General features: G+C 40.2%; 2 protein-coding genes across 5 annotated transcripts in view; both read left to right on the forward strand.

The window, feature by feature from the left end:
- LOC106095569 (restin homolog) overlaps positions 1 to 3935 on the forward strand; it is a 194204-nt gene extending 190269 nt beyond the window's left edge. The window contains exon 10 of one of the 4 annotated variants that reach the window (XM_013262804.2): positions 3081 to 3935. In XM_013262804.2, the coding sequence (XP_013118258.2) occupies positions 3081 to 3233 (153 nt within the window). In that variant the 3' untranslated portion in view covers positions 3234 to 3935. The remainder of the gene's footprint in view (positions 1 to 3080) is intronic. The other 3 variants (XM_013262803.2, XM_059365142.1, XM_059365143.1) reach the window with 3 other exon arrangements.
- LOC131996074 (restin homolog) overlaps positions 3584 to 20127 on the forward strand; it is a 33004-nt gene continuing 16460 nt past the window's right edge. Inside the window, exons 1-2 of the mRNA XM_059365522.1 lie at positions 3584 to 3607; positions 4104 to 4214. Coding sequence (XP_059221505.1) covers positions 3584 to 3607; positions 4104 to 4214 — 135 coding nt within the window. The remainder of the gene's footprint in view (positions 3608 to 4103; positions 4215 to 20127) is intronic.

A 20127-nucleotide genomic window follows, 5' to 3' on the forward strand; every position in this document is an offset into this window, starting at 1 on the left:
ATATCGATAGTTACAAAACTATCGTTAATTTCCCTATATTTCAAACGAAAATGAAAGGTAAAAATTCAGAAGATCGATTTATATACCGAATAAAACCGATTTTCCGATAAGAATTCTCGAATTTATAAAAATTGTATTTTGTATTATATCAGTATTTAATACAGTCAGTTGGTAGGCATGAGAGAAATCATTGCACAAAATTTTAGCCCAATCGGATGAAAATTGATGAAATTGATTGATAAGCGCTTTGTATCTTATAGGATACATTCAATGTCGAATTGCATATTTTTGTTAAATTTTGGAAAAACATTTATTTTGCGATAGTATCGATGGGAAAAATATCAATCAATATGAAGAAAAAAAAATCATCGATAGTATCGATATTTTGCCAACTCTAGGTCATAGTCATACCGTGCCAGTCCGCATAACTGTAATGCGCTTAAGTGAAAAATCCCGCTTAGTTAAAATTTGATTTGCAAAACAATATCTTGTCAATGGCAATGACTTCAAAATAGTGTTACTGAGCCGTGCTCTTTTCTAACTCAAATTATTTCAACCATTATTTGTACAATAGTGTAAATTGGCTTGGACTTATGTCTCATTGTTTAACTGGAAAATGCGGATGTAGAATATAGATAAAAGATATAGAAGCATTTTTTGCGTTTCACTTATACAGTTTCCACTTCAAGTACTACAGTTCCAAATTAGAACAACTTGTTCGAAAATACTGCATATTTGTTATTTAAGGCTAACCTGTACTTCGTATTGAAAGTGAACAAAAAACAGTTGGAAGTTGTTTGAAATTATTTGTACGAAACTTTAATAATATTTGAGTAACTCTTTGGAGGAAAATCATCGCTCAAGAGTCTTCTAATTCACCGTTTATCGTTTCTTTGCTTTAATTTCCACCTAACCAACTTCCCATTTGCAAAATGCAAATTTGCCCATGAACATTCCATTAAGGAATAGGGACAAACTACTCACATATCAATCGAGTGCTGTTCAATTTAAGTTTAATCCCAATGATAAGGGACCTCTTTTTTGAAGCCGAGTCCGAACGGCGTACCGCAGTGCCACAACTCTTTGGGGAGAAGTTTTTACATGGTTGCCATACCATTTTTATACCCTCCAACATAGGATGGGGAAATACTATTTTTTCAAATGGCATAGTTTCTAACAAATGTCGCCAGCATTAGAAAAGGATGCTGTTCTCCCCAAGGTTCGAACCCAGGCGTTCAGCGTCATGGGCGGACATACTAACCTCTGCGCTAAGGTGGCCTCCCGTCTCGATGGTCTTTTAACGCTATGTCTAAACGAGTGGACCAAGAGTTTTTGCTCTTTGTGCCTCGCCTTAAATTATTCGGAATGATTTTTTAAATGGATAAAGCCCGTCTCTCCGTCCGTATATATTTTTGGTCAAAGTACAAATTTTCTGGGGTTGCTTCCTCTCCTATTGCTAGCAGCATTAGTGAGGTTAATAGTGTCGCTCTGCGGACTTGGCAAAAAGGACCTTAAAACGGTCAGCACTCATAGATATGGGAAAATTATCCCCGCTGACGCTGGTTCTTAATGGGTTGTTCGTGGGCAAATTTGCATTTGTATTAGGGATCTCCGGAACCTCTTGAAGAGGTGGTAATAGCTACCACCGGTAAAATTTTTTTAATAACCCACTATTCCTAACCTAGTCATTCCGTTTGTAACATTTAGAAGTATTGATACGCGACACTTTAATGTATCTTTAATCGTCTTGACAATTAAAGTCGATCTAGCCATATCCGTCAGTCCCTCCGTCTGTCGAAATCACAATAGCGGTCGACCGAATTAAGATATCCGCTTTAAATTTTACACAGAGACTTTTTATTGATATAGGTCTTTTGGGATTGCAAGTCGGCCATATTGGTTCATATTTGGATATAGTTCCTATATAAACCGAGCTCCAGACTTGACTGCTTGAGCCTTTGGAAGCCGCAATTTTTGTCCGATTTGGGTGAAATTTTGCACGGAGTGTTTTGTTATGATTTACAAAAACTGTGTCCAAATCGGTCTATAATCTGATATTGCTCTCATATAGACCGATCTCCAGTTTTTACTTCTTGAGCCCCTGGTGGTCGCAATTGTTATCCGATTTGATTGAAATCTTACACATAGTGTTCTTTTAAGACTTCCAACAACTGTGCCCAGTACGGTTCAAATCTGTCAATAACCTGATATACGATTTGGCTTAAATTTTACACAATGTATTTTGTTATGACTTCCAACAACTATGTCAAGTACGGTCCAAATCGGTATATATGCTGATATAGTTCCCATATAAACCGGTCTTATACGGTCCTAGAAACTTCGATTTGTGCTGATTTTCAGAAACTTGATATATAAAGTACAAATATGTCTTCAGCTGAGTGCATTTGAGGATATTTTTTGCACAACCCATGGCGGTGGGTTTGCAAGATTCTGCACGGCCGAACTTTGCACATTTTTACTTGTTTTATTTCTCATCTTGATCTAATGCCAGGTGTTCGGCGCGATAGGCGAATACTAATCCATGCACCTCGTTTGTACGTCGAAGCTTTTGTTTGGGACTAGAATGGGACTTGTCAAAAATCAATTCAGATGTGGACAAACAGAGCTATAGTTGGCATATCATAGCCAAATAAATATTGTTCAAACAATATAACGTGGCAATTACTATCCGAGCGGTGCTTCTGGATTTATTTTATACACCATTTTTCTATGCTTGCTTATAAGTTTTACTTTGATAATAGACTTTATACAGCTTCTGCTTAATATAATCGTAAAGCCCTTTTTCAAACTTTAATAGCATTGCTTATGAGTGGCATATGTAAAACTGGAAATTTTGTAAGGCTGTTTGCAACAATTGTTTAAGATAGATTAGTTATCCATGTGACCCACTGTGCCTGCTTGCATCAATCCAATAGTGTGTCGTCATTGTCATTGCGATTGCCATTGTCATTTGTACATATGTACGCGCATACACATAGCTAAGATGAGCTGCAAAACACAAATTTTCTTTTTTCCTGCCACCTCTTATCTCATTTCATTTTCTTATCGCATCTCTTTAGAAATTACTTAGCGATGCTGATCGTTGGGCAAGACTCATTGCACGCCGTAGCTTCCGTTTGGCCGATCTGCGCCGAGAGTTCCGCGGCTGGAGCGGAAACCATGAGAAGCACTGCATCCTTCATAGTGTACTCTCACCTTTGCGCATTAAGTAAACTGAGCGCACCTAGCACCAGCTGACTTATGAAGAAGATAACCACCAATGATGCCCCGTTCTCGACGCATTGAACGTATCCATGCATGCCCCAACGCGTGTCAAAGAGAAAAACAGTCAATTCAACAAAACTGAGAAAGAAATGAGCTGAAGCTGACCAATCGACCAACCGACCTGTACCTCTTAGTTTTTTTTGCTCCTTAGTGCTCAAAAATAAGAACGACTATGGATAATCTCCAAGTGCAGATTTCCTACATTCTTTTTGTTTCGAAACCAAATACACAGAACTACTGAATCTTATGCTCGTTCCAAGACCAAATACATATTCCACATTCCTCGGCCCCCAACGAAATGCAAATCCCCAGTGGGGATTTTGTAAAATACTTTAATTAAAAATTTCTTTTTTTCAGAAAGATTTTATATTTAGACCATTTGTTTTAATGTGTGCCCATCCGGCTGCCGAAGATTCTTGTAGTTTCGGATGGCCATACAACCTGACTCTACTGTTACCAGAGAAAAGAAAAAATCAAAAAAAAAACAAATCCCACGATCTAAGCGAATTTTATTGCTTCTGTTATTATTTAAACCTTTTATATATATATATACGATGGTTATACATTATTTTTTGTAAATGTTATATTATATGCTATTAATTATTATCTACTTACTTGTATGTACTTGTACGCATTCATTCTCTGATCTTAAAAACGAAGAACAGAAAATTATGTAATAAAATAAAAAAAATAATTTTGTAAAAATAATGCCTCTTGTGCAGTTTTATTTTTAAAGATTTTGCTAATTGAGTTCTCCTTTTATTCTCACTTCTCTTCCGCATGTGACCTCTGTGTTCGCTTGTTGATGGTGAGCTTAGTTGAAGACACGAATAGCTCTGTTAGAGCGTCAACTAAGTGAAGAACGCAAAAAAGCGGAAGACCTGCAGTTCTCAATCGATGAGGCCACCTTCTGTGGCGATGAGTTGAATGTAAGGTTACGTTTTTTATGAACTTTTGAAGATATGCCCTCGAGCTATGGGTGTTGAACATTCCTCTGGTAGACTGATATTTTGCAAAAAAAAAAAAAAACTAAAAACCATTACTAGACGATAACGAGGTATTTAATGCGTCTTTAGCATATTTCTGACGTATGGACGATGGTATAATTTTTATGCTATTTTATATACGGACAAATGCCAGAATCAGTTAATCAACCAAACAATTTTCAAATTAATCCAAGTTTTTTTTCGATTAACACAATGTTAGAGAATATATTGAATTTTATGAATCTAAAAAAAATTGGACTTTGATGCTATAGAAATCATATCCAACCTTTACCATAACTTAGTTCCCATAATAATATTAAAAAAAATACAATTTTTTATGTGTTCGTATATTTTAGTTAAGTTACCATTAGTTAAGTCCCCCTAACACAATCGAGACAGGAGGGGATGGCATCGAAACGACAAGCCCTGTGTGGGTGGGTCACAAAGTTGGACTGGGCTAAAAGTGCGCGCCAATAGGGTAAGCACGAACTCAGAAAGTACTTTGACGGCAGCAGTTAGTGAAGAATCTAAGGAGAAATCGTCCACACCGCAAGTGCCCAGTGTGCTGAGGAAGAGTGGTTCCACAGCTTTCTCACCTGCCACTGGATGTGTACGGCAGCTCATCATGACAAGTACTAACGAATCTTGTGAGGATGAACTCCTGGTGGAGTCAGAAGACGAGGCTAACACAACATTGATGGAAGTTCTGAATCCTGACTATGGTCCGGTTTCTACAGATAAATCTACACCATTGTAGGGCCGCTTCGGCGGCACTTAAGGTCCTCCTGATGGCTGGGGCATTTGACGTGGTTCTTATCCAGGAACCATGGGTGTGTGGAGGAATGGTACGTGGACTAAGAATTCCGGGATTTAAACTTCTCAAGAGTACGGAGAATGGGAGACACAAAGCCTGTATTCTTGCAAAGGGTAGTCTAAATGTTTTTCTTCTTCCATCGCTAAGCACTAAAGATTTAGTAGTAGACAGCCTCGAAATAAATAAGTCTCATTACTGGCTGGCTTCCCTATATATGGCACACGATTAAGAGATGCCGCCTTAAGTCGCTGATTGAAGCTGCTTCTGTAGAGAAGAATAGCCCCATTGTAGGAAATGATACCAATGCACATCACCAGATATGGGAAAGTTCGGAAGTCAACGAAAGGGGTGAGCTGCTTATCGATTATATATTATAAGTTGCAATCTGGTGATTTGTAATAAAGGGCATAAACCGACCTTTATTACCAGGAGCAGGCAAGAGGTACTAGATATTACCTTTGTATCGGAAGATATAAGTGGAAGAATATCCGACTGGGAAGTGTTGGATGACCACAGCTTCTCTGATCATCGTAACATTAGTTTTAGCCTTGGAGAAAATACTGAAGTAGTGGTCCCTCCGCTAAACAGAAGAAAGGCGGATTGGGATAAATTTCGGCACAAGTTCTGCACCACTATCCCTTCTAGACTAGAAAAGGAAGTGGAAACTACGGAGGATATAGACATAGTGGTCAAGCGGATCACGAAGGCCCTGAATGACTCGCTTGTGCCAAGCCAAAGGGCAACAGCGACCGCCATGGTGGACCCCAGAGCTGGTAGGTCTAAGGAAGAACTGCAGAAAACTCTTCAACAGAGCAAAAGCCACAAGAGCACCACACGATTGGGACATCTATAAGGCTGAGCTCAGAAAATATAAGGGCGAGCTTAGAAAGGCTCAGAACAAATCCTGGGTAGAATTTTGCAGCTCCGTGGAGAATAGATCTGAGGCCTCTAGGCTAAGGAAGATTCTGTCCTCGAGACCTATTATGGTTGGGCATATCCAGAAGTCAGAGAATGTAAGGACAATGTCTAGTGAGGAAACACTAGAACTTATCGTTGATACACATTTCAAGGGAAATTCTCTAACGGACAAGGTGGCGCCAAAAGAGGTTGTCACTGATATGCATTCATCGGAGGCCATTAGGAATATTGTGTCTAAGCCAAAAATCTTTTGGGCGAAAAGAAGTTCGACTCCTTTAAGCCGCAAGGCCTTGATAATGTATCACCGGTTGAATTACAAGCTGTGTCCGATAGACTGGTTCCTTGGCTTAGGGAGATATACTCTGCATGTATCAGAATGTCATATACACATGTGGGATGGAGGGACACGAAGGTCATTTTTATTCTGAAATCACGAAAACCCTACCACAAGAAGTCGAAAGATTTTCTTCCTATTAGTCTGTCATCATTTATGCTGAAGACTCTTGAGAGGTTGATAGAAACATATCTTAGGGCAAATATCCCTGGAGATCGCCTGTAGCGACAGCAGCATGCATATAGTAAAGGCAAATCCACTGAAACAGCACTTCACAACCTAGTCGGCAACATAGAGGGTTCTCTAGCTGTCAAGGAATTTAGAATGGTAGCATTTCTTGACATTGAAGGTGCTTTCAATAATGTAAACCCAACGTCAATCATGAAGGAGTTGGAGTTTCAAGGCATAAACTCTACCGTAAGAAAGTTTATTAATAACTTACTTACTAAAAGATGCATTACGGCAGGCTTGGGATCTGTGGATCTAAAAAATGAGTCAGCAGAGGAACTCCTCAAGGAGGTGACCTGTCTCCTCTACTTTCGAATATAGCCATTAACAATATTATTATCTCTGAAAGAAAAAGGCTTAAAAGTGGTCGCGTATGCTGATGACGATTAGGGGAAAGTTTCCGAACACTCTAAGAGATATACTTCAGGAAGCTCTGCATGCAACAGCAAAGTGGGCTACCGAATGTGGATTGGGTATAAATCCGTGCAAGACAGAAGTAGTTTTTTTCGGCAGGAAATACAAGTTGCCTACAGTGGAACCTGTCTCCTTGGGTGGAGAGAATGTTCCATTTACAGAAAGCACAAAATACCTGGGGGTTTTCACGGACAGGAAATTGAACTTCAAATCCAACAATTTGGAAAAGGCAAGAAAGGCCACTTTTGCCCTATACACCTGCAAGACAGCCACTGGCAAAAGTTGGGAATTTTGACCGCGTGTCATGCATTGGGTATATACTGCAGTTGTCAGACCTATTATGCTATATGATGTTGTGGTCTGGTGGACGGCGCTTCAACAATCCACCTTCTACTCAATACTTAACCGGATCCAAAGGATGGCTTGTTTGTGCATTACAGCCGCAATGAGGACGACACCATCTGATGCACTGAATTTAATGCTACATCTTATGCCTCTGAACATTGTGGCTACCCAAATTGCAGCGACCATTGCCGTGAGGTTAAGGGAGCTTTATCATTGGTCATGTGGCGGCTACGGACACTGTGTTATACTTGATACCATATCCGATGTTCCAAACAGTGTGGAGTCGCTTTTTGATAAAAATTACTGTCGCTGAGTCTTTTTTTTGATAAAAATTACTGTACCACTATTCCTGATAGAACCGATTGGAACTACAATATCCCTGATAACAGAAGTTACATAGACTTCTATACGGATGGTTCCAAACTAAACGACCAGGTGGGCTTTGGGGTGTACTCTAAAGATCTAGAACTGGTCATATCGAAGAGGTTACCCGACCACTGCAGTGTGTATCAAGCAGAGATCCCTGCTATTAAGGAAGTGGTGGAATGGCTAAGATATAATGTCATTACGACGATTGGCATAAATATCTTCTCAGACAGCCAGGCAGCCATTAAATCTTTGGAGAACGTATTTCTGAACACAAAAACCGCCCTTGACTGTCGCAGATCTCTCAACGAGATGGCTGAACAGTATAAAATTCACCTGTTCTGGGTGCCGGGCCACAAAGATATCCCAGGGAATTCTAAAGCAGACGATCTTGCGAGACTAGGAACTACCTTACACACTCCAGGGACAGTGGAATCTGTGGGTATGCCTCTAGCAACATGTAATCTAAGTTCTCAGGACCATGCGCGAGAACGAATGATAGATGTCACAAAGAGGGGCTGTGGGCATTCCAAAACTATGTGGCCTCATCTAGACTTGAAGAGGTCTACTGCTTTGCAGTCATTAGCTAGAACAGACGACTCAGTCATTGTGTCCGTCATGACAGGTCACTGACAGACTGACTGACAGACAGGCAGACTGACAGACTGAAGGTTGCTGTAGGGACATCGAGGAAGAAGAACATAGAACACCTTCTGTGTGTGTGTCCCGCACTACCAGTTAGAAGGAGTTTCCCTTTACGTCCTCATTTCTTTGAGAACCTGACTGATTAGCGGATGTGAACATTCGCAAGTTATTGGGCTTTTTAAAGCGATCTGGATGGTTCAACGGTAGAAACTATTGGGTTGCCCAAAAAGTAATTGCGGATTTTTCATATAGTCGGCGTTAACAAATTTTTTCACAGCTTGTGACTCTGTAATTGCATTCTTTCTTCTGTCAGTTATCAGCTGTTACTTTTAGCTTGCTTTAGAAAAAAAGTGTAAAAAAGTATATTTGATTAAAGTTCATTCTAAGTTTTATTAAAAATGCATTTACTTTCTTTTAAAAAATCCGCAATTACTTTTTGGGCAGCCCAATAGAAGGCATCTTCCTTCTTCTGTTCCTGTGGTATCACAATGGACGAAAACGTCTAAGTGAGTCTGATGGCAGACTGCCACTTAAACCTAACCTACCATAAGGAATTTTTTATTTACCCATTAAGCTGATTTTTCTCCATACAAATATTATCGCCGTTTATTAAAAGATACATATGTTGTCATCATTCACTTTGAATGAAAAAACTAAAAGAGGAAAAATGCAACATCATATTTATTAAATTCTGAAATGGCAAAATTGCTAAGATTTTTAATAAAATTTTAATAATTGTTTGTTTTGTTGACATTTGATGATTTCGGTTGTGTGTCAGTGCTGACAACGTTGAAGTACAAAGTATTTAACGGGAAGAGCGTTTTATTTATTCACACAGCTACACTGGTAAATAAAACAAACCAATAGATGGAGCAAACTGTTTAATTATTTCAGTTTTTGAGTTTAAGTAGAAAAATAAATGAGTTTACTATTTTGAATACATTAAACATGCAAAGTCAGGTACATGCGTTGAAGCGCGACACAAAAAACATGTTTTTCTTATTTTTGAGTGGAAAAATTATTATTTTAAAAATCGTATACTATTCGACATCATGCTTCGGGAGCTTTTTCAAGTAAACAAAATATGAAAATTTTACAATGCACTGAAAAAAAGTTATAGCAAAATATTTTTTGTAGCGGCGTTACGATTTGATCTGTCGCCAGAAATTTAATTCAAACACCTAAATTTTTTTAATTTTAACAAAACAAAAACAATCTTAATATCGTCTGAAATTTTGTTTCGAGTTCATTATAACCCATGTCATTTGACTTGTGGAGCCCCCAGAGGTTCTTAATATTGATCCGATTTGGCTAGAATTTGGTAAAAAATTAATGCGACCCGAATAAGCCCACAGATAAATATAGCTGCTATATAAGCACATATTCTAATTTTTCCATTTGATCACATTACTTTGCTCATCAACGCATGGGTTAGTTTGAAGAGAGGGTGCAGGTATAAATCCATCCCATGCCACTATGGGCATACACCTAAGCCAGTATTCGGTTTGTTGTGCGCTCTAAATATTATATTGTAACCTTGAAAAAGAAAATCTCAGTAAGACCTCCGTGCTACTGAAAAAATCCTCAATTGTTTTCCATAACACGCCCATAAGTTTCGGTGTCTGTAAGCCGCGAAAGCCTTGCAATGACATAGGAAATGCTCCAACGTCTCATCATGCCATAAATTTCGTTATGATAAAACTTTCTTCAATCTCATTATTAAAAGATTACGGTGTCTCAGTAATTCCCGTCGTATGCTGTAGAAAAAGCCTTTTCTTCAAAAGCCTTAACATGTCCTCCATTTTCTCTGCTCTCACACCTATGTCGTCTACTAACGTTTCAGTTGACATGGGTCTTTAAGAGAAGTTTTTTTTCTTGGTAAGAAGAAGTACGGTCCAATGATGCCACCAGCCCATAAACCGCACCAAACTGTGCCTTTTTCTGGATGCATTTATAACTCTTCACGCTGATCTTCAGTAAAAAATCACCATTCTGCTTATTTACGTACGGATTGAGCCAAAAATGAGCTTCGTCGCTGAACACAGTTCTTCGATAAAGAATTGGATCTGCGGCCAACTTTCCAAGAGCCCATTCACTAAAAATTCTTCGTTGGGGTTCGGCTTAATTCTTGCACCAGCTGTATTTTGAAAGGCTTCACACCTAAATCCTTCCGAAAAACTGTCCACGTTGTTAAGTAACAGAGGCCCAATTGCTGCGAACGGCGACGAATCGATAATTGATGGCCATCATTAACACTGGCGATACAGCTGCGATATTTTCTTCAGTTCGCACTCTATGTAAGCGTGTTGGTGTTGGTTTAATGTCCAACAATGTAATTTTGGTGCGAAATTTAGTCACAATAGCCCGATTAGCCACTTAAGTGGGTCGATTAAACTGACCATAAAATGGAGGAAGCTCGCATAACAGAGCACGCATTTTGATAATAAAATTCAATAATTTGCAAGCGTTGTTCGTGGTTAAATTATAGACCAAAATGAAGATGTTTGACAGTTAAACAAAACAAGAAACGTGCGTGAGCCGTTTAAACCAGTGTTGTCAAAAAGAAAATTAGCTAAAAAATCACCCTTTATATAGCTGCTATATAGACCGATCTCCCGATTAAGGGTTTTGGCCCATAAAAGACATATTTTTCAACCGATTGTGCTATAATTTGAATCTGTGAGTTCTATTCCACCTCTCAAAGCCCGTACCGAATATGATCAAAATCAAAATACCATATTTGAATATAGCTACCATATGACCGATCTTTCAATTTTGGGTCTCGGGACGATAAAATATATATTTGCTATCCGATTTCGCTGAAATTTGGAACATAAAAAAATATATTCAAAAACTAAACTGTTTCCAAACAATCTATGAATCCAATCGGGTCATATTTTCGTATAGCCTTTAGAGCTCTCTAGACCTTTTTTCGTTATCAGGTTTGTATATTGTTTTTCTAGGTTATGGGTAATTTAACAAAATTATAGTTAAGTTATTTCCATTTCCCTCTTACCCATTTCCCTTCATTTAGTAACCGTTGAGCGGAGCGGACGTGTTTTCGTTGCGCTTCTCGAAAAAAAAATCCATATCTCGGAATAGGTACCTATTACGAAAAATTTTAAAGCCTCTCAGGTGTAGGCCAATAGCTGCGGTGGTAGCATCAGACCGTAGCATATTGTCCTCCCCTCCTATAGGTGTGAGTGCCTTGGCACTTGCCTCGGAGTAATGCTTCAAACGCACAACCAGTCGTCAGACTAAACAATGAGGAAAAGACGGGTTAACCAGAGGGATGCACAGTTCGTCTCCAGCCTTTAACCAAGGTAGGGTTTCTGATTCAGATTCAGACAGCGACAGTGTCAACGAAAAAGTCATCGCAGCCGAATCGAGAGATGAGGATAGCGGAATGACGATAGAAGTGAGCGATGGCTTTGCTCAGCTCACAAGTAGACCGAGACAGCGATCGCGTGCAGCGCAATCGGGCGAAAGTGCAGGATGCTGGAAGGGTTAGAACTGACATTCTAGGCACTTCTACGGAAGCTGAAAAGAGAATCAGATCTCTCAAAGAGCATAACACTGCCAAGACGCTGACGAAGAAAAGTACCCGCTTTCAAGTACTCTGGGAAGACCAAGCGTTGGTTAAGTCTCTGTGACAAGTTTGGCTAAAACTAATGGCATGGCGTACTACGGGGCCATGGCCGTCTTTTTCAAGATTGGGAAGACTAGGAGAGGCAATCACCTTATATTGACCCATCAAGCGGACAGGGGCCGACGAAGAGACAATCACCGACACTATCAATTTTGGGTAGACTAGGATAAGCAAAGATCCTAATACTAAAAAATCAGGCAGTTGGCGAGAAACCCTTGACAGCCTAACGTACAGGGACCCGACGTCGGATCCATCAACGACTTTCCTATGATGGAAAAAGATCCTAATGCTGAAACATTAGACAGTGCAGTGACATAGAACTCAATGCCGCCTAACGCCCGGGAACCGACGTTGAGACCATAACCTACTTCCAAGAAGCCCATTTACTCAAGATTTGAAAGACTAGTATAGGCAAAGATCCTAATATTGGAACATCAGGCAGTGCAGGGATGATAGACTAAATACAGCCTAACCACGATGATGGAACCATTACCGACTTTCTCAAGATTCGGAAGACTTGAATAGGCAAAGATCCTAGTAAAGGGTGATTTTTTTGAGGTTAGGATTTTCATGCATTAGTATTTGACAGATCACGTGGGATTTCAGACATGGTGTCAAAGAGAAAGATGCTCAGTATGCTTTGACATTTCATCATGAATAGACTTACTAACGAGCAACGCTTGCAAATCATTGAATTTTATTACCAAAATCAGTGTTCGGTTCGAAATGTGTTCATTCACCGTAACGTTGCGTCCAACAGCATCTTTGAAAAAATACGGTCCAATGATTCCACCAGCGTACAAACCACACCAAACAGTGCATTTTTCGAGATGCATGGGCAGTTCTTGAACGGCTTCTGGTTGCTCTTCACTCCAAATGCGGCAATTTTGCTTATTTACGTAGCCATTCAACCAGAAATGAGCCTCATCGCTGAACAAAATTTGTCAAAATTTGAACACATTTCGAACCGAACACTGATTTTGGTAATAAAATTCAATGATTTGCAAGCGTTGCTCGTTAGTAAGTCTATTCATGATGAAATGTCAAAGCATACTGAGCATCTTTCTCTTTGACACCATGTCTGAAATCCCACGTGATCTGTCAAATACTAATGCATGAAAATCCTAACCTCAAAAAAATCACCCTTTATTAAAACATCAGGCAGTGCAGTGGTGGGAAACTCAATACAGCCTTAAGAACAGGGAGCAGACGATGAGATCATCACCTACTCGCAAGAAGCCCATCTAATGGAGGACCAATAAATGAGGTCATCCAGATAAACCTCCACCAGAGCCAGACAGCTACTCATGCTCTGATGGAGAATATCAGCAAGGACAAGATTCATATTGCCTTAATTCAGGAGCCATGAAACAAAGTTTCTGGACTGAACCATATCAGCTACCAATTCTTCTATGCTAACACTGGTATTCGGTCGAGGGCCTGTGTTATTTGTCATGAAAATTTAAATTATGTATTTTCACTAGAGCTGGCAACGTCGGATGGAACGGTGATGCGACATGGAGACGGTGGAAAATACCTGGCATCACTTTATATGCCTTTCGACTCTCCGACAAGGCCACCTACGTCGGAGCTGCAACGGTTGGTGAGGAAAGCAAAACAGACAGGAAATGAGGTACGAACTCTCCCCACATTTGGTTGGGCAGTACCAACATTAATAAGCGTGGCCCAGCCCTGGCAGATTTCTTGAATACTACCGACCTAATAACACATAATATTGGTAACACCGCCACCTCTGTTAATAGAATTAGGGAGGAAGTTTTTGATTGACAATATGTTCGTAAAATCTTATCAATGAGGTTCAAGATTGAAAAGTCTCCATGGAGCATTCCTTCTTCGACCATCGCTACATAAGGTTTGGAATAGCAAGGCCAGCGCCGAATCCGATAAGCTTCCGTAATAAGTTGAAAACAAACTGGACAAACTTCGGAAGACTACTCAGAAGAAGACTTGGGCAACATAATTTAGATTGTCCAAGCATAGAAGACACTGACGACAATGGCAACAGGATTACGACTGCACTAGTGGAGTCTTAGTTGTCCACTTCGAGAAAGGAAATCAGCCCAAGAAAAAACTTGTAAAACCGGGGAAATTCGCAACATTGGGAAAATGTCCGCAGAATTTATAAGATTGCCAGAGCATGCATCCTAGAAGCTTTTCTGTCACCAGGTCGATATCATTAATCACGCAGCCAAGATGAAAAAGTTTCTCTCAAAAACCCATGTCCAAACAGAAACGTTAGTAGATGACATGCGAGTGAGAACAGAAATAACGGAGGACATGTTGAAGCTTTTGATGGAAATGCATTTTCTGCAGGAAAAGACGGGAATCACTGAGACACCGGAATCTTGGAATAATAAGGTTGATCGAAGGTTTATCATAACGGAATTTATGGCCAAGGAAACCTTCAAACCATTTAAATCACCCTGACCTGATGGAATATTTCCGGCGTTACTACAAAAGAAGGCCGACTATCTGGCGTCTCATACTTCGAATGCCTAGTAGGGGGCAAGGATGGTGTTTATACCCAAGCCCGGCAAGGCAAGTTATGCGACACCAAAGGCCACCTTACGTCCTTTCTACTCAAAACCACTCCTTTGCGTGACTACCATAAATGATCTATAACGCTTGCTGATTGAGGAGGGATTTGAACCCATCTGCTATGCAGACGATGTTATAATACATATTTGAGGTAAGGAGCCGAACCAGCTATGCAGAAGGGCCTAAAAAGTATTGCACATGGCATATGACAGGGGTCTCAATGTTAAACCAGAGTTGACTAAAATATGCCTGATCACGAGGAAGGCGAAGGCAAACAATTTCGATATCTGACAAGGTCAAATGCTAAGGAAACTTAATTGGAAGTGTCACATTCAGGTGCGTACTGAAAAGTCTCACAGATGTTGGGCACTATTTAGGGTAAGGCAGCCACTGCGGCTATGAGACTTAAGGCGATGGGAGAATGGATTGATGATGGGAGAGGTTCATACCATAGCAGTATAATCGAGGCGACGATGGGAAACCTGGTGGGAAGGAAAAGATTTCCGATCGGAAACCTGAGACGATACTTGAGGTCAAGTGCGAGGCACTGCTGCTAGCGGCACAGTCTTAGAATGACGGAACCCTAGTATTGCCATCTGGAAGATGATTTTACACGGATGGATCAAAGCTAGGGGACAGACTGGGCCTGGGGGTCTACATTGAGAACCCAGGGACTGAGATCTGCTTTAGACTGCCTGACTATAAAACGATCCTGCAGACGGTGATCCGAGCTATCACGGAATACGCGGGTTGGTGTGATGCTTACGCGAGGACGTCGAGTGTGAACACTTTTACGGACAATAAATTTACCATAAGGGCAATAACAACCAGGCCGCTAAGGTCACAAACAGTCTTGCAGTGTAAAAAGGATATTAACGCCTTCTCTGAGGATGCCACAATCCGCATCGTTTAGGTGTCGGACTATAACAGAGTAAGGGGAAATAAAGGGGCAGAAGATTTGGCGGTGAAGGCCAGAGGACTGCCGTCAATAAACTTGGTTAACCCGAAGCCTTTCGGGTCGACGCAGTCTGAGGTAAGGGCGTGGACGACAAACACGCATGTAACACTGTGGAACAGCGAAACAGTGGGTAGGACGACGAAAATTCTATGGGGTTTTTCGGATCGTGAGAGGACGAGGCTATTACTGAAAGGAAGTAAAAAGGAGGTCAGTATAGTTTTTGGTATCATAACGGCACACATAGGACTACGAGCTCGCTTATGTAAAATCGGTGCGGCAAGTGATAGCATGTGTAGGACATGTGGGGAAGATGATGAGACGTTGGAGCATTTCCTATGGCTTTTCCCGGCTTTCGCGCCAAAATGGTAAAAGTTTTACTATTTTTTTATGAAAAATACATTACACATAAATGTCCCATACCCTTATTGTTCTCTATTGAATTAATGCAAATTTTAAAATATATTAAGTGGAGATATATATCCCATTCGTCCTCAAAGGACGACAACAACAACAACAACACTATATTCGCAGCTCTAACAATCGCAAAGACGTTCGCCTGGAAGAAACTGCATTCGTCTTTCATGAGAGACATCTATTTGTAGTCCTGCGCATTGGATTCCACATTCGGTTCCACTATGCATATTCGATCCATTTATAAAGATTTTAAGGCTTGGGACTTTCTCAACCTTTCTGTCAATCCGCCTAGGTAGGTGTTAGCACATGCAGGCTACTATCCACCATTTTCACCCTTGTTAGGCAGTCAGTCTGCCGGTTGGCTATAACCCCGTCAAGCTGAAGCTGACCAAATTGTGTCAACCTAAACAACGTCCGCACGGCCGATTTTCTGACGTATACTCCAAGGGCCTGGCCCCTGTTGTACCCAAAGTCCCACTTATATATCTCAAATTCACCCCATTCAACGGCACATGCGACACGTACTCAGTTACCGGCTACAAGGCATGGACATAGGTCTGATACTTGCGTATGGGGATTGCAATCCCTGGCCATGGAGGGTCTGGATCGTTGCGGTACATAGAACCCATCGCTGTGGGGACACTGGAGGCGGTTGCTAGATCGGAATAATCTTAGAAATAATTTATGTATCGACTTATATCGAGTGGGGCTACATCAACAACAACAACTAGCCAGAGCTGGTCACTCCACTGCCGAGTACATCCAGTTCGTCAATCTAAATCGCAAACTCCATGTGCTACCAATGAACCCTAGACTTCATATTCAAGCCACAGTTCAACTAACTATCCAAAATAACTCCCAAAAAATATTGCCGAATTAGAGAGCACTATGGAGGACGCAACAGTCTGAACTCAGGCACCTTCTTCCTAGGTATCTAAACTTGCAACAAGAAGTCTATTTATTCGATTTTTTTCGACTTTTTCCAAAAAGGCAAAGGTCGATTTTTCAACTTTCCAATTTTGTTTTTTGAAAAAATTGGATTTTGCAAAAAAAAAAATTGATTCTCCAAAAGATCAAATATATGACATTCGCAAACAAACTAATTTTCAAAGTACCTTATAGTGCCTTTAAAATCCCAAAATGTATTATGAATATTCGGGTTTAGGTTTTTTGTAATGCTTTAAATTTTTATATTCCTATAGTGTATTACGGATACAGAGGGGGCGAATATATTTGTGAGGGATAAAACCCTTTACCTTAATGAAGGATTGTCAGATTAATGGATTGGTGCCTTCTTCATTCAATACTCCAAAACTTAAATGTAACTTAAACGTCAGAGATCACTCTAAATTGAAAACGCATTTTAGGACAAAATCGTAATATTTCTGTACATAAATTGTGCTTTCCATGTTGAAATTATTGGTTGGTCAAATTCAGGAACACCATTAGGCTCAATTCTTGTGCGATACCCCCGATCGTATGTTCAAGTTCTATGAAAGTTGTTTCAGTGGCAAAATCTTAATTGGAGGCGATAAAGAAATTAATTATTATACCCACCGCCGAAGAATTGGGGGTATATTTATTTTGTCATTCCGTTTGCAACACATCGAAACATCAATTTCCGACCCTATAAAGTATATTAATCCTCCCTTCGACATCCTTCTTCAATTTGGACAAGATCGGTCCAGATTTTAATATAGCTGTTATATAGACCGATCTCTCGATTTAAGGTTTTGGGCCCATAAAAGGCGCATTTATTGTCTAATGTCGCCGAAATTGGGGACAGCGAGTTAAGTTAAGCCCCTCGACATAATTCTGCAATATGGCACAGATCGGTCCAGATTTGGATATAGCTGCCATATAGACCGATCTCTCGATTTAAGGTTTTGGGGCCATAAAAGGCGTATTTATTGTCCGATTTCGCCGAAATTTGGGACAGTGAGTTGTGTTAGGCTCTACGACATTTTTCTGAATGGTCCAACATGGTCCAAATCGGCCCAGATTTGGATATAGCTGCCATATAGACCGATATTTCGATTTAAAGTCTTGGCTCTATAAAAAGCACATTTATAATCTAATTTCACTGAAATTTGACAGCGACTTATGTGAAGCTTTTCCAGACCCGTGTCGTAAACGGTTCGAATCGGTTTATATTTAGATATAGCTACTTGGAAGACCAATATTTTATTATAACTAATTGAACAATGACTTGTACTTCTCAATATTTGGTCCAAATTTCGATATAGCTGCTATAAGGTATTCATTTTTCACCGGATTTTGACGAAAGTTGGTTTACATATATACCCGAGGTGGTATGTCTCCAAAGTTCAGCCCGGCCGAACTTAACGCCTTTTTATTTGTTTCCACTGCGAAAAGTGGAAATAAGTTCACAACGTATTCCTGTATAGCAGGAATACTGTATTTTACATACCGATTTTTACGATCAATGTCTCATTTTGTTCATAGGTTATGTGGATTTTCGTGAAATTTATAAGACTTGACACATTTTTTCGTTTTGGATTTGTATGATTTAATAATAATAGGCAAAAGTTTATTGATTCTTGCAACAGGAATTTATTTTTAAGAAAAAAAGTCAAAGATGGGTTTCTACCGGGTTGTTGTTGTAGCCACATTTTCATGTGGAGATCGCGAACCTCGTCATCCTTTTGCAAGTGAGCAAGCTCGTTCCAGTCCAAACGACCGATCGCCGCGGGAACAGGGCGGCCATTGGTTATTTAAAGACGCCAATAACTTGCCTTATCACATCGAGCATCTTAGGCACTCAGTATTTGTGCAAGAGCCGTTGCCGCCCGACCACACACTGGGACTCTCCGCTCGATACCGCTGATAGTCCGCGACTGGCGTTGCAGCTACTCCGTATGGACCATTCCACTATCAGCAACCTGTGGACGCGCCCGGTAACTCATTTAGCTTCTCGTAGCGGCAATGAACACCACACAGATTATATCTCAATGTTCCGGCCTGTATGGTGCTCCCAGCTATCCCGTGCCGGGTTATACTGGGTAAATATCCAATGTTTGTGTATTTATTGGGTAAATACCCAAATATATATCTGCGACCATATGCCTTATGTTCATGACAGACGATCTAGCCATATCTGTCCATACGTCCATACATATCTGTCCTGTGGAACACACGAAAGCAACTAAGCGAATAAATTAATTCGCTTGAAATTTGGCGCTAATATTTACTTGTCATCGGTATGCTTGAAGGATTGTAAATGGGCTAAATCGGTTCATGTTAAGATATAGCGTCCATATAAACCGATCTCCATTAGAGTGCGCAATTTCAATCAGACTGGGCTGAAAATTTTGTTAACGGTTTCTTTTATGGCCTCCGATTCAATCTTTTTTACCTTCTTAGCTTCTAGAAGACGCAGTTCTTATCCGAAATTTAAATTTTGCATAATAATGTCTAACCTGATATAGCTCCCAAATAAAAAGATTCCAATTTTACTTCCTAATTTTCTACCTATTTTTTTCGACGAAATTACGAATTTCGACCAAATCCGCACATATTGTGACAATCGTAGAGGATATCGCATAGTAAATTTTTTTAGAAGATTGTTTGAAAAATGACCTTGGAAGGCCCCTTGCATTGAAAATCGGGAGAAATATAAAGGATGATTTTTTTGCTATTATCTTTTTGGCAACACTGGCTTAAACAGCTCACGCGCATTTCGTGTTTTGTTTCACTTTCAAACATCTTCATGATTCGTCTTACAAACGAACAACTTTTGCAAATTATTGAATCTGATTATCAAAATGTGTGCTCTGAGCATTGAGCGGACGAAGCCCATTTTTGGCTCAATGGGTACGTAAATAAGTAAATAAGCAGAATTGTCGATTTTGGAGTAAAGATCAGCCAGAAGCATTTCAAGAGCTACCAATGCATCCAGAAAAAGTCACAGTTTGGTGCGTTTTATGGGCTGGTGGCATCATTGGACCGTGCTTCTTCACAGATAATGTGAATCGTAACGTAACTGTGAATGGTGAGCGCTATCGTGAGATGATATCCAAGAGCTTGACCTGCATGACATGTGGTTTCAACAAGACGGTGTCACATGCCACACAGCACGCGTAACAATGGACTTATTGAGAGACGAGTTCGGTGAACATTTTACTTCACTTCAGGACCGTCCAATTGGCCGCCTAGATCGTGCGATTAAACGCCTTCAGACTATTTTTTGTG

The sequence above is a fragment of the Stomoxys calcitrans genome, chromosome 3 (assembly GCF_963082655.1).
Source record: "Stomoxys calcitrans chromosome 3, idStoCalc2.1, whole genome shotgun sequence".
Taxonomy (NCBI): Eukaryota; Metazoa; Arthropoda; class Insecta; order Diptera; family Muscidae; genus Stomoxys; species Stomoxys calcitrans.